Source organism: Formica exsecta, unplaced genomic scaffold (genome assembly GCF_003651465.1).
Source record: "Formica exsecta isolate Colony F162 unplaced genomic scaffold, ASM365146v1 scaffold2, whole genome shotgun sequence".
In the NCBI taxonomy this organism is placed as follows: Eukaryota; Metazoa; Arthropoda; class Insecta; order Hymenoptera; family Formicidae; genus Formica; species Formica exsecta.
The window spans coordinates 2703283-2719333 of NW_021849297.1; the positions used below are offsets into that span (position 1 = coordinate 2703283).

Here is a 16051-nt window from a genome sequence, read left to right on the forward strand (position 1 = left end):
CATCCGGCCCTCTTGCCGATCTCGCCGTCAGGTCAGGAGTGGCTACGAAGCATGGCGCTCCATTCTTGTGTATCTCGAGCGCGATCCGCTATTCCGCGCCTTTGACAGTCAGCATGTGTCAAACGATTGGTGATTAACGTCGCCGAACGTCGCCGAACGTCGCCGAATTCACCGTAGGCTCGAATGGTTCATCGCTGTAAGAGGTGAGTCTAAAGAGGTGAATTGCAGGTTATGGTTTACCCACCATTCTCGTAGACGTGTCACCGCATTTGCCGTACACGCGACCGGACATACGCGCAATGTGTGTGTACGTGTGTTCTCCAATTAATAGTATTGTCAACAGCTGGAGATGTTGTACGTTGTGACTTACGATCGATTCAATTAATTACCTGTTTTGATAAACAGTAGTAGTGATAGTGAATTATATTAGAGTTAATAATTTATCTCTGATTTCTTCATAAAAATATTTCCGAGTTCTCGAATATTTCAATAATAGGTATATTTTTATGTTGAAAAATTATCTTCAAAAATTCTGTAAATTCTGAATAGTTACTTTGATAGAGAAAGAGTGGAATATTCTACGGTAACATATGCATGTGTTACTTTGATAAAGAAAGAGTGGAATATTTTACGGGAACATATGCATGTGTTTTTTATTTTAAAAATAATTGTTACTTGTGTATCTTGAAAAAATACTGACGATTATATTATTATGTAAAGTTATCGAATCTTATCCTGATGTTGTTTTGTTGCTTTGCATTTTTTCATATGTTTAATTTTTTCCTTATAGGAGAGATTTTGGCTTATAAGATTGACATCGGGGCAATTATAAAATGCTGCCACTTTCGCACAGTCCACGTGATTCACGTTCCAACTTCCGCAGTAGAGTGAAAGAGAAGCTGTTGGGTTGGAAACGTCTCATCTTTTCCGATCCAAATACCCGGAATTTATTCCTGTTTCTGATTCTCAACTTGTCCTTCGCTTTCGTCGAACTGCTATATGGAATATGGACCAACAGTCTCGGCCTCATCTCGGACAGTTTTCACATGTTCTTCGACTGCACTGGTTTATTGTTTGGTTTAGCGGCATCCGTCATTACAAGGTGGAGAGCGAATGAGAGATACTCGTTTGGATATGTTAGAGCCGAGGTTTTAGGCGGCTTTGTAAACGGGTTGCTCCTTTTATTCATAGCCCTGTTCATTATGTCAGAAGCGGTGGAGAGGGCAATCGAACCGCCGGAAATAAAACATGAGAGACTATTTATGGTTTCTGTCTTGGGACTTATAGTGAATTTAGTAGGAATATATGCATTTCAACATGGGCACGGCCATGGACATGGACATGGTCACAGCCACAGTCATAATCATGGTACGAAAGGACATCATGGTCACACCCATGACAATCACTATTCTCTCCTGAATCACAATTCTGATCATCATGTCGAAGTCGAAATGTCATTCAGTGGGACAAACTCGCAAATCATGAAGGGCGTATTCCTGCACATACTTGCGGATACACTCGGCTCCGTGGGCGTGATCGTATCGGCAGTGTTGATGCAAATGTTCGGTTGGATGATTGCCGATCCGATTTGCTCTATGCTCATAGCAGTATTGATAGTGTTAAGTGTAGTTTCGTTGATGAAAGAATCGTGGGAGATACTTATGCAGAGACAGCCGGTAGCTCTAGATCACATTCTACCGCAGTGTTACAACAAAGTGACGCAGATACCTGGCGTGTACAGCGTACAGGAACCACACTTCTGGACACTGTGCTCGGACGTGTACGTCGGATGCCTGAAATTGGAAGTAGCCAGAGAAGTGGATCCCAAATCTGTCGTGATAACGACCCAAAAGATTTTCCAAGCGGCGGGCGTGAGACACCTTACGGTTCAGTTAGACTATGCTCCCATGTGATCTACGAAAAGCACGACGCGCGTTGTGGAATATTCTTACAAATGTACCAGAAGTGTATTTATCTGCGGGCTTTGCCGCAAGGAGACGAGAAACACGACGGTGCCACAAATTGTCTTCGCCGCGTCAAAAGTCGGTGATTGTACGTATTTCAACGGCAATCAATTTTGTCTTGGACTACAGATTGTTTGAGAATTGTGTATGCCTTATAGAAAAACTCTGCTGATACAGTATTGATCGAAAAACAATTCGAAAAAAAATATAGAAGAATACCAACAAAATCAAATTACTAGCTTAATCATTTTTAAAACGCAAATATGTACAATTAAAGAACAAATCTATTTCTCATCCAGACACATTAGGTATTAAAAACATCAGTCAGTTACATCTCTATTCCAAAATCTTTGAATAAATATTGCTATTTAACTTTATACAAATACCTCATTATTACCAGAGTGCAGGCTTATTTCTCTGTTTGTACGAACTTTTACTTGTAACTATTTGTCTAACTAAGCATTTCCGAACCAGGTTTAATTTAGCTCTATCGTAATGTAAGAATAGCATTGCTTAGATTTTTTATTTTTGGAATGATACTTTAAGGTGCATCTGTAAGTATATTTTTAATAAGACCTCTAAGACAATGTGAACAAAAGAATGTGCTGAATTTTAAATAATTGGACCACTGATTTATTATTTATATAGAATTAAATTATTGTAAGCTTGTAATAACACAAATGGCCATAGCAATCTGAGGACAGCTGTAGAAAGCTAGTCATATCTGTGCAAGCAACAGTGGAAAATATGTACAGTAAGTAACATACATAATGAAATTTTTGCGAATACTTTTACATAACAAATTCATTATTTTATACGTTGATCTAAAAAAAAGGTTGCAATTTGTATTTTCCGTCCATGCTAAGTACTATCTTCCTTTGTTAAAGTGATATATTGAATTAATAAATGTATAACTTAGCATGTGTGGAATATTTGTTAAATAATATTGGTTGTATATAATATACAACTGCTGAAGATAAATTTACATTATTTATATATAATTTAAAGTTATAACTGTGTTATAATTATAATTATTAGAAATACCGATATTGTAGGCAAATAAAATATTTATTGGAGTACTAAATTAATGATGAAAGATTGAAACCTATAAAGGCATGTAAGCCAAGATCCAAAGAATTCAAAGGAAAATATATGTGTGTGTTCTTTCTCTTCTAGAAAATATTTTGTTCTTAATTTACAATTAAATTTTTTTTTTAGACGCCATTTTTCTAGGTTTTTAAGAAAGCTATGGATAATCGAAAAATGGTATCGTTAAACGCAATGTTTTTTTCTAAATTTCTTAATTTCACACACACAATTAGGTAATAGACATGGCTCGAAACATTTAGAGTAACAATGACAATTTCATCGCATTTCTACGACTGTAGAGAGATTGATAGGAGTAGCGCGACATTTACACACGTATTCTACATGTATCATGTTAATATACATAGATATTATTCGAGACATTACTTCCAAGTATGACACAGGTCAAATTGTTAACTATTATGTTATGAATAATAGGATATGAAATTATTACGGTCGCTATTGACTTCATGCAGAGACGATCGTGTTTATATATCGCGATATTAGATGCGACGATTGATTTTCTTTTTCCAGACAAATACGATAAGAGCGAATATTTGTATAACGACGCATGAGAGAATGCATCATGCTTTGCGGATCTTTGTTACGTTTTTCCAATATCTTCATTGTATAGACTTATGAATGCGCGGATGCGTGATTATTATAAATGGGACATGTAAATATAATAAAGATACATACTTACAATGGGCTCTTCAACCCTTAGCAATTCATAGCTTGCATCTGATGTTTGTCAATTAATGATTATTATCGACGTTTTACAAACATCTGGGACACGAATTTCTTATAATTCATAATAAAAAATGAAAAAATTACATGATTAATTTATTAACATACATATATATGTTAATAAATTAAACATGTAACTTTTATATATATATATATATATATATATGTGTGTGTAATATTAATAAATATATTACTAGCTTTAATCAATATAATATTATTATATTATGTTGATTAAAGATATAAATTTTTCCAAAATCTTCCTTTGCATATCATCTTTTTTAAATTTTAATAATCGTGTTCGTACTTTTAACTAACAATAAATCGAGTGTAATCTTTTTGTCTTAATGATAGTCACGACAATATAAAATAATTGATAGTTTTAATATCGTATCACTTCCCTTTATGCAACTTTGCTTCGCATTTATGTCGAGTATTTGAATCGTGAATTGCATGATTATCGTATGACACAAAGTTCTCAAACACATATTACATTTATTTCGAGAAGATATGTGTGTACACATATAAATACATAAATATTTATAATAAAATTATTCAAGTTGATTCTTGGCACGTGCGAGTATATTGGGCGCTTATCTCGCAAGTCGCCGCGGTTTTAATCGCTTGGCCACGTAACTAATATATATTTGTGTATGTACTTGTGTGCGCGCGTATGTGTGAAGTGTATATGTATATATATATATATATGTGTGACCATCAACTTCAGTCTTGCCGAGTGTTGATTTTTTCGTAAAATGGGCTCACAAATGTTAACAGATCGCGCGGTGTTATCTCTTTCGCGGCGCGCGGTATAATCGCGAAGAAATTCTTATGTATTTACATAGCAAACTATAAAAAATGACAAAATTCGTCGTACACACGCTCGAGCGGGAGCATTTACGTATCTAGTTTCGAATAATAAAGGATTACGCGGGATGATGCTGTACGTCCTAGAAAAACATCACAAAAAGGGAGAGAAAACTCTCAACGAGTACTGTCCTGTATAAGCGCCAGACAAAATCCGAAATCATAAATCAAAAAAGCAATAGTCTTATGTTCTTGATATATCAGCTGTAATTTTTTTCAGTAAAATGTATTGGAGCTAATAGATTCTCTAGAATCAATTAATTTAATTATAGAATTATTTTCAGACGCATATGATATAATATTTTTTTCAAAAGTTTAAATTGAAGATTGAACACAAAAGACATTTAATATAGAATGTTTTAAAAATGCAATAATTTTTTTTTTTTTTTGAAGTTAAGACGTATGAAAAACTGAAATTAAAGCAAAACCGAGACATTTTTTTAGTAAGATTATTATAATCAAATTCTCCAATAAAATTAAGATTTAAAAATATTTTTGTGTATTATTTTTATAACTTCTCAAGTATATATATATTCCGATCCATAATAAAATTTTTATGACATTTAATATATTTATTTTTTTACAGTATATATTATATACGTATTTGTTAAAACTGATGTCAGATTTTCGATCGGCGCTTTATATAAGGCGGAACTCAAAAATCAACAAAGATCCCTCGCGTTTCGCCGATTGCTTCCTTGTATTTTTATTAGTGGTTCCAGTTGAATGGCAGTTATCGTTGGTGCAATTGATCACGATCGATCATATATTAATCAAAATCACGTTGCGCGCATAACTCGTTCTCCAGCTCATGTAAGATACGTTTTATTATTGGATTCGTAGCACAATCGCAGGAACGACTTTCTAAAATGTTTGCGCGACATTGATAAACGGTACCAAAGCATTCGTAGTTCACATCTAGCGCTAAAGATGATCGGACGTCTATTCACGATGACATCGGAAGCGATCTTTTTTTTATTAGATAACGATATACATATATTAACATCATTAGCGCTAAATGCAGCACGTGAAGAATGCGGATCTTCAAGTATTACGTTTGGCAGTCATCTTAATTACAATAATTAATTATTTTATACAACAATAGCTTGCATCGGTGCCTCTTCTGCCAATCTGTGTACTCCTTATCTTAGAGAATTATGAATGTTCGACTTTCTTTCCTTTTACGCCTTTCGCGCGGAAAAACGCATAATATATACGTAATACGCACGTACGTGTATGTGTGTTTCGTGTATTCTACCGCGCGTTTAAAATTTATTCTATAAAATTTCTTCAAATCCCCAACAACACGCCACTCGTTCGGTAAAGCTACCGCATCTCTTCGCCGATCACAAATGACAGTCGGTCGTAACATTTAATAATATCGTGTGACGATCGTGTGATCTATATCGCTAAATAATATATTACTCTGAATCGTATCTTACATCTCCATCTAACAACAACGTTATTTATGTAATTGCAACAGCCTCTTGTTTTCCCGCTTAAATATTCTTCTCGCCTCGCGATAAGTATTTCCGTTTCCCCTCGTTCTTTAAAAAATATTAAAAAGGAGATTCTTTCACACACACGGCATCGAACTTTCGTTCATCCAACAGAATCCCAATCAACTTTTTTAGGATTCTAATAATAATAATGAGATTTATTCACAAAAATCCACTTATTATAGTTATTATGGATTATAGCTATGATGAATTATATAAATAAAATATGAAGCAAAAGTGATTTTGCTCCTATTCATTAAAGCGAATATTTCCAAATATGTGATCGAAAATAATATAATTTCTCCGCCTGAAAAGACTTTATTCGTATAAGAGATTGTAGAAAATATGCGAAAACATGTAAATGAAAAATAAGACATATATTAGATGAGATTATTAATATCGACTCTGATAATAATGCGCTACTTGCAAGCTAGTATTTTTAGAACAATCATGCTTTTATTATTAATTTATTAATATCGATTCTGATAATGGTGCTTACAAGCTAATATTTTTTGTTTTTTGCTTAAAAGAAATATTTATTTTCAAACAAATCTTTTTGCTCTCTTGCTATTTGGCATCATTTTTACTCATATGATTCAATATCGACGGTCAATGATATTCATTTTGTTAGAAACTCACTTTACATAACAAATTTCTTTGTGCTTTTTTGATACCATTAGTTTCTTGAAAACGTTAGATGAGCGAAAATACCTTCCGTTGTTATGCTGAATCATCCTTGAGAGCTAATAATCGCTACAATCCATAGAGTCTATATTATAGATTAACGCGTCCCGAAACGCACGCGCAGGAAACGAAATCACAGTAAGATAAAAATCCATAAAGTTAACCCGCATTTCCTCTTTTATATCCCCTTGCATTTTCATCTCTTCTTCACCGTGCGTCACACGATTGAAATCGACGTTGATTCTCGCTCGATATATATCCGATATATTTGTCTTTTCTAGAAAATCTGTGTTATATCTCTATTATATCTCTGTTTTACCTCTTTAATTTTTCGTTTGATTCTCTACATCTTCCTCGGAGTACGATCTATCGACTTTATTCCTTCTTCTTGTTCTCTAGCTCTTTCCTTCTCTCTCTGGATTCTTTTAGTCCCACAATCTAATCTCATCCGCGAAGAGATCAAACCATTTCGTTCGATCGACTCTTCGTTCTTTTTTGCCTCGTGGCAAATTATTCCAGGGTAACTTCCTCTAAAATTATCACTCGCGATCTCTTCATTTCTTCTTACCCCGGCCACCCTTCTGCATCTTCGTGATCTTCAGGCGGCAACTAGGACCGCCGGTATAAACTACTTCCGTTCTGCCACCTTCCTCGGCCGCGGTCACCAGAGCCTTCACCGATTTCACGTGCACGTCTTTGGCACTGATTTCCAAAGCGGTGCCGGGGTAACGATCACGCACGCACTTGCCGATACTGGTGGCCTGCGTCTCGGTAAGCTCGACGCCGTCCAGGCACAACCAAGTGAGGCTTTGCAGATGCGTGAGGATCGTCTGCACGAACACGTGCTCCATTTGTACCCGTTTGGCGCTGTCGGTGACAATCAGGCCATTTGCCCTGAGAAAGCTCAGGCCGCACAACTTGAGATACTTGGCAATCTGCCGCATCGTGCGGTCGCTGTCCTCCAGAGTGATCCGCCAAAAGTTAATCCGGAGCGATTGCAGACTGCGAAAATGCGCCGCCAGGCAGCAGAAAAATTGCTGCAATATCTTGTCGTCGATGAAGAGCAACGAGCCGCTGCTGCCGCCGATCGTCGACTTGTCCAGCGACAGGTCGAGCTCGCTCAGTGACGTGAAACCCGCCAGGAACGGTAGCAACAATGGTCCACGCAGCGCCAAACGATCGTTCACTGTCACCTGCAATCAGAAATAATTTCCTCGGTAAACCTTATCGGGCGCAATTTGTTTCCCTCGCTTTCAGCTTGAGAGACGTATAAAAAGAGAGTATAGGGTGTCCCTCAGATCTGGCAAGAAATTTTTCGTTTCTATAAGTTCTCTAAATACTTTTAATTAATTTTCTTAGTTTTTAAATGACAAACGATTGAAAATAAATCCAATAAACTTCAAAGAATATTTGTTTTATAGTGAAAATTTATATTTAAAATAAAGTTTAATTTTTATAAGAGTTTATAAATTAAACATTTTTTAGCAAAATTATACATCTTTTTTTTTTGCTTTTGAAGCTTAAAAACTTGGGAAAATCAATCTTAAAGTCACGAGAGAGAATTTAAATTAGTTTAATCTTCTCAAGCTTTTAATAAAAGTGGGTTAGATTAAATTGTTGCATCAAACTCTTCAAGGAGAGAGTTAATTAATAAAGATACTTAACGTCGAAAATTGAAAACAAGCGAAGACATTTTTGTTAAGAAAAAACTGGACTGTAAATTCGTAAAACTGAAGAACGCGCCTGCAAAGTTTGGCGTTTTATTTTAAAGTCACCCTGTGCAGAGGAAGGAAAGCAGAATCGGGAGTCGCGTAATGCGGAGACAACGAAGACGAATGTCGAGGGGGTTCGGGCCGTCCTTTATTTATCGCCGTCATGGTACAGCCGATTGTAATTGAGCGTGTAATAGAAAATATATGAGTTACATAGATAAAGAAAGGAGAGCACACAAGAGAGAGATCTGGCAAACAGTCCGGGCATTGAATTGACATTTCGAACGTGAAAATAGGATAGGTACTCTAATATTCATCTATTCTTTATAAATGTACAGATAAATATACATCTTTTACCAAAATAAGTAGCTAAAATTATATACGTCATATTCAAACATATCTAGCATTAAAAATGATTATTTCTAGATTTTATTTGCGTGTCATACGTATATTATTCCTATAAAAGATGCGTTTACCGGTGGCGCACTATGATATAACTGACACATCTTGCATTTTTCAGCCTCATAAAAAAATTTCCTAGATGAATTCTTGGACAAAGATGCTTGGGTCGGAGTTTCTTGAGCAGTATCCTTGGGCAACGATATTAGACGAGGAGACAATATCCGGGATGTTACGGGATGGTCCAGCACGTTCACAATTTCCTGACTAGGGTCAAAATTATCAGGGAAAGGAAGATGATATTAGACGGGGGAACACAATATTCGGTATTTCGGTGGCCTAACCGATTTTCTTCGTGACGTGTTTCATGAACCGTAGCGGAGATTCATTTTTCCAACGGATCATCTCCGTGAGATAGGAACCCGGATCACGAACTGTTCTGCCCTGGATCGAGGCGCGAGTGTATCTAATGGATTCTGCGAGATCTCGGAAACACGATAGGTATACAGCCTTATATACATTCAGGGGAGCTCGGGCAGAGAGACGGACAGTTACATTTGCGTCTACTACTGATACCGTTATACTATGTGTGTTATCTTCTCGTAACGATACGGATATTCGCATGTAGCGCACTTGAAGACATATAACCGCATCAGTGGATGGACAAGCTTCGTATGTTAGTCTAGTATAATGGGATTGCATATGTGATTAACCATCAAAGTTGTTATATTCTGGGACTAGATTCGTAAGCGAGTTCGTAAGCGAGTTTGTAAGCGAGTTAGACCATTTAATAGCTTCCCTTCTAATTATTTTACATACTCTATTTCGAATAATATTATATAAGATAGTTTGGAGTCACATAAGTCTCTTAATTTTAGAATGTAAACCGTGATCTTCTCACATAGTAATATATTTATAAATATTACAAGCATTTGAAATGAAAACTTGAAGATAAGAAAATTAATTCTTAATGTTTTGAATCAATATTAATTACAAAAATAAAAAAATATCACCGGTTTTTATCCTTCATATTCGAATTTTTAAGAAATTTCAATGACACTTGTACTCTTGAATATTTCGACTATCTATACTCCGATTTTCGGAGCAATACTTGAGAAAACAATAGTCTCGCTCACCTGGAATCCCGCTAGTCTGAGGAAAACGATCGCAGGGCAGGCCGGAGGTGGTGCGGCTCGAAGAAGCTCGGCGCCGGCATCGTCGCGACGTCCTAATCTCGCCAAAGGACCCTCATGCACCGCTAAATGCAAGCGTGCGTTGCACAGGCTCAGTTCACGCACGCTCGTGTATCTCAATAACTCGGAGAACACTGCCAGACTGTCGGATTCCTGTTAAAAGCAGACAAATTAAACTGTAAGGGTACGATCATATATAAAGATAATCATAAAATCGCACATATATAATTTATATTAATTATACATGTTTAAAAACAAAATAAATAATTCCCTTTCATTTATATGAAATTTTATAATTAATTTGAAAATATTTATGTTTTTATAATCACTTTCGAACGTCTTTACTTTTCCGTACGTTATGACTTACTTGTTGCTGGCTGCTGATTTTCTAGAAAGATATATATTAAAACAGCTGAATTTTGTTTTTATTTTTACAAGAGAAAAATGTTGAAAGTATTAAAAATTAATGATTTCTGAGCAAACGTCAAAAATTAAAAGAGTTGATTCTAAGCCTTAATCCACTGGGTTTTAATTATTAAAATACAATGTTTTTTACACAAATGATGTAAATATAAGTTTTTTTTCGATCAATTACTAGCTTATTAATTTGAATACAGAGTTATTTTTTTATTCTGCTTGTGTAATGACTAACGCAGGGTTTGATGCAGCCGTCAGTTCTACACCGCCTAAGATGCCCGCATTAGTTTACAGCTAGTGCGCTTAAACATACTTTACACACCACTATCTGACGATGTTACATTATGTTAAAAGCGCAAAATGGTTAATGCTTCCCTTAAATCGCGCGTAAATGACGCGGACCTGCGAAAATTTCGACGTCAAAATCCGTAAGCGTGCAGCATCCGCGCGGCTTCAGGTTCGCCGGAGCTTCGGTTAATCCTATACCGGTGTGTCGTACCTCGTCACCCGGATTACTTAGGTCTCACTCGACCTAATCTGTCACGAGAATGCCGTTAAGTCGAACGAAGAGCATCTTAGCTCGCGCTTCGTCGTCGCGACGATCTCGCCGACTACACGTCGGCGATATTACGTTATTCCGACAATAAGACAACGAGAGAGGAACTGCATCCGCGCGGCTTCAGGTTCGCCGGAGCTTCGGTTAATCCTATACCGGTGTGTCGTACCTCGTCGCTCCGCACCCGGATTACTTAGGTCTCACTCGACCTAATCTGCCACGAGAATGCCGTTAAGTCGAACGAAGAGCATCTTAGCTCGCGCTTCGTCGTCGCGACGATCTCGCCGACTACACGTCGGCGATATTAAGTTATTCCGACAATAAGACAACGAGAGAGGAACTGCGCAACGTGGATTATACGGGCATCGCTGTGCATCGCCCGGGGACGGTAACATGGGATTAACGAGGCGATTAATCTACCAAAGTCATCTTCTGCGAATTAATCGAGGCGCTTTCCGTCGCGAAGACGAATTCGTCGAATTTCTCGAGAGAAATTTTCCATCAAACTCTTTCTCACAAAGTCTCTATCTCTAAAGCGTTTAAACTTCTATTAAGAGTTAAATTAAATGCACTATCGAATTAGATCTCCTTTCTCGATGTATCCAAGAGGAAGGACTGAATGGAGAAGGATCCGGAAGCATGGCGGAGACCTCGTTCGATATCGAGCCACGAAAGCGGGACACGAACGATATAGCTTCATTATGCAAGAAACGTCGTCACGTACGAGGAGTGCATCTCATGGGAGTTGGCGAGCAAGGAGAGAGAAGAGCTCGCTTCTCTACGGAAAACTATGTAAGCGGAAACCCCGGTTGTTTGCCCAGTTTACGCGCCGAACATTAAACACGTGCGTTCATTAATAAGTTAGTTTTACTTTCGAACCTTATGCGAGATTTATGCGAATCTCAAGCTGCGTAAACCAAGTTTGATGCGAGAGTTGTGCGAGACGCTGACAGCAAAGTTTTTTGTGGCGATATATATTACATGATTATTTCATCAAACGCGATTAATAACGAGATAAAATGTTTTTCTCAACATTTTTTAATAATAAATACTGAAAAATATTCTTAAATATATTAATAAAAACATGTGTGTATTTCTTAATCATTTAATGAAATATAATTAAAAATAAGAGAGATAATTAAAAATAAGAGAGAGAGAGAGAGAGAGAGAGAGATTAATTCTATTTTATATTACGTTAAACAGAATAATATCAATAGAATATCAATAGAATATTGAGATTTTTTTTCCTTTGCTGCAGAATTCATCCCTCTTGGAGTAATTTAAATATCAATAAATGTAAAATAATAACGACATCCCCTTTCTCGATTTGATTTAAAAAATGTCATGCATCGTGATGATTATTCAGTATCCAGTGGACAAACAGGGTCGAGGATAGATTCCATTCTCGGAAGGACATGTTCGATAGTTCATTTATTTGCCTTGACCGAGCTGACGTATCTCGATCGAATAAAAAAAGATTTCGATAGTGGTAAGCGAGTAGAGTAAAGTGCTTATAATGCTTTGACAGATTATTACATTTTATTGCACATAGCGTGGAAACGAGTGCCGACAGAGTGATATATCTATAATCGTCCATGATACTACCAAACACATATACATGTATACATTATTCATGTATATATAAATTTCCCAGATGAAAAATGATTTAAAAAAAAACATATCATTCTGAGTAAAAAATTCAGTATGCATATAAATTCCAATTAAATATGAAAAAAGATATTTATCCTATTTTAAAGATCAAATATATCGTTTTATGAATAAAACATTTTAGTTTTAACGTAAAGAATATCTAAACCACAAAAAAATATAAACACGGAGCATGATGTTATATAAGGAATTTTAACGTACCTCATCATTTGTCGGAGATCTTGGTTTCAAAATTTTAGAACATATTGTTGAAACTTGGGTTATCTCGAACTAGGGAATACCTCGTATTATATTGTATTTTCGTAGTCTATCCATTATAGTTTTTCGACCGTGCAATATGCGCCCTTTAAATTTTCACGCGTGCATGTATGCGTGTTCCCCTGATAATATTAAACTCTATATTACACTGCGTTTTTTCTTTGCTCAATAAAGTTTCTAAACTGGACAAGGTCTATAACAGCAGTTCAGCTGCAAAGGTCACTGATATACACTCGGTACCGGTGACCTAGTTAGATTATCTACATTTCTCCTAATCTCTTGTCTACCAAAAAAAAAAAAAAAAAACTGGTACTGATTGTGGGAACCCGCTAGATAACTATATTTAAAAAGTTCAAGAACAGACAATAACACACACAACTATAGAGATATTTTTATCTATTTATGTAATTTCTAAAAACATAATTTTAACTAATTTAAATGTATATACAAAGTACTTAAAAAAAAAATCTGTTGTTTTTTTATTTTTAAGAAATATTTGTAATCAATTATTTTATATTTTTTAGTTGTATCTTTAAGTGTGTTTAAATAATTTGATTTATACTAATTGATTATAAGATATATATTGCACATATAAATCTTCAAATGTGCTAGGCTATGTAAGATTATCAAACATGCGACGAGAGCGCGTTCGTTTACTGTCCTTTGAGACTCATCTCGTGGAAAATTCTAAAGTAACGCGAGATTTATTGTTACTAACCGCGATATTTACAAGCGGTGATATTTATTGCTTCCTGACAAGTGCTTGTTGACGAGCATCGCTTCCTGGGGAGCGCTTCGTTCTCCAACTTGCTCGCGAAATCCTGCCCGGTTTCATCAGCGCGCGGTTGAAGAGCGGAATGAATAAAATCGCGCGGCGCTTAATCCAGCACGTCGTTGTCAACGTCGAGATGAAAAGCGAATGAGATGCGTATAGTAGATACATACAGTACATACAGTGCCTTGAATTTGTTTTTCGAAACTATTTAAAACGAAATGCGGGTGAGAGAGTTGTCGACGACAGCGGCAGAAAGCGAGAATCCGTCTTTGATATTATTTCGCGGATAAGCGTACGAAGTCGAATCCGCGATTCATTAGCGAGAAATTTCATTCACGTTCACTAGATATTGTATATTCGATGCAGATGCGTTCGGTAATAAAGCGCTGCGAGAATCATGTCCTTAAGAAGGTATCATATCTTGGGATCTTAAAATATAATTTTAAGTAAAGTTGTGAACTTATGTGTACAAACTTTCAATTCTCAACTCTAAATTTCAAACTCTCAGCTATTTGGTCTCAATTCTCAGCTATTAACCTTCAGCCCTGATTCAACTCTCACGATCAGCTCGAAATATAAGTAGCATTCATTTATCGAAAATATAAAACGTACAAAATTAAAAAATATTATTTTCCACAGTCAGAAAATAATTTAAATGAATATTTATGTTCCTCTTACATATCATTATTAACGAATTTGAATGTCTTATTATTTTTGTTTGGATTTAAACTAACGATGTTCAATGTGTAATTTAAAAATATCAAAGTAAAGGGTAAATAAACTGTACGTGTATATGTTGTAATAAATTTGTTGCCTCGTTAAAATTAAAATATAATCGGGAAAGAAAAGAATATCACATCATATATAAGTTTCTTAGGATAATGATATTTTGGCTTAAGCACACACACAAAATTGCTTATTAAATTACTAGACAATATACTTGCTCTTTAAAGTATCGCCTGCATAAATTAATTATTTAAATAATTTTTATTTTTGTCCAAACAATAGCAGAGCGATAATAAACAAACGTGCTAAAAAATTCTACGAAAAAGACAAATTGCAGCAAGTGCCAGCAAAAAGCACGGAATGAGTGTAAAACCGTGGCGTTTTTCGTTAAACCACAACACGAAAAATCCTTCACCGTTTTTTCCTCTGGAAGCTTTCCCGTTTCCCGGATGGAAAAGCTTCATCGTGCCTGATGTGGCGGCGAGAAAGAGCCGAAATCGCCAATGCGAAAAATTGCCCCGGATAAACAATGAGACAAATGCAGTGACGTAACTAAATGAGAATTTCTTCAAGTTAAATCAAGCTTTTCAATTGTCCTATATCACACACACAACAACAACAATATCTTCTTTTCCCTATAAATGATACACAATTATTAATAAAGCGTATCATCTCATAATATAAATAATATATTTCTACTTTCTTTATATTATATAATATACAAAAATATATAAAATTAATTTAATTTATTATTAATTTTAATAATTTAATTTAACTAAAGAGAGTCGAGATTAAACTAAAGACTGTATAATAGATAACATTCGATATAAATGCATTTGACTAACGCGAATCAAGCGAGTAGGCAACAGTATTCAATGTATTTACACTCGGGTTCAGTATACATTCAAATAGATCCCACATATGTCAGATTAATTCAGCTAATTAACTTAATCAATTAACTGTATGTTTTGTATATTGATATCAGCGAATTCAGTTAATTTATATTCTCTACTCTCCTCTTTGCATGCGCACACGTATCTTCATCTCAAAGAGTGAACAAAATGTAGTATTTATTTTTATTCTATTATGACACAATTATTCTTTTTTTATTTTATTGCAAAAAATACATTAGTTTTTAAATAAATGGATTTTATTTTATTAACAATAGAATTATTATTTTGTTTATAGTACAATATTAAATCTGCTGCATTTTGCCACCTCATCTAGTTACGCTCTTGCGTAAAGGCTGTAAAAAAGTCGTCGGTCTTTAGTCCTTTTTTCCGACGGCGTTCTGTCCGGGAGACGGGGGTTGCAAAAAGAGGCACGTATGTCGCCCGTTGCGTACCACACACGTGAATGTCCTCGTAATTCACAAACGGGGATTTGCAGCATATGGAACGCGCGATACCGCTTTTTTTTTATGCACGTGATCCTTCTTCCTCTTTCTCCACTTTCTAGAAACAGCGGTTTTTTTTTGGCAGGAAATAATTCAGCCGGCGGATC

General features: G+C 35.6%; 2 protein-coding genes across 5 annotated transcripts in view; one reads left to right on the forward strand and one right to left on the reverse strand.

Annotated features, from left to right (window-relative positions):
* Positions 1-7: 7 nt before the first annotated feature.
* LOC115234469 (zinc transporter 7) lies at positions 8-3755 on the forward strand. Of its 3 annotated transcripts, none has more exons than XM_029805563.1 (2): positions 8-203; positions 791-3755. In XM_029805563.1, exon 2 carries the CDS (start codon positions 834-836, stop codon positions 1911-1913), a length of 1080 nt encoding a protein of 359 aa, XP_029661423.1. In that variant the 5' UTR covers positions 8-203; positions 791-833; the 3' UTR covers positions 1914-3755. The 3 variants fall into 3 exon arrangements, with proteins under 3 accessions (XP_029661423.1, XP_029661424.1, XP_029661425.1); XM_029805564.1 differs by having other exon boundaries at positions 194-354; XM_029805565.1 differs by lacking the exon at positions 8-203 and adding an exon at positions 361-496.
* A 1295-nt stretch (positions 3756-5050) lies between these two features.
* The window catches only part of LOC115234499, a 148297-nt gene continuing 137296 nt past the window's right edge, over positions 5051-16051 (reverse strand). For both annotated transcript variants that reach the window (XM_029805631.1, XM_029805632.1), the window contains 2 exons: positions 10092-10301; positions 5051-8037 (listed from right to left, as the gene is read on the reverse strand). In XM_029805631.1, coding sequence (XP_029661491.1) covers positions 7399-8037; positions 10092-10301 — 849 coding nt within the window. In that variant the 3' untranslated portion in view covers positions 5051-7398. The remainder of the gene's footprint in view (positions 8038-10091; positions 10302-16051) is intronic.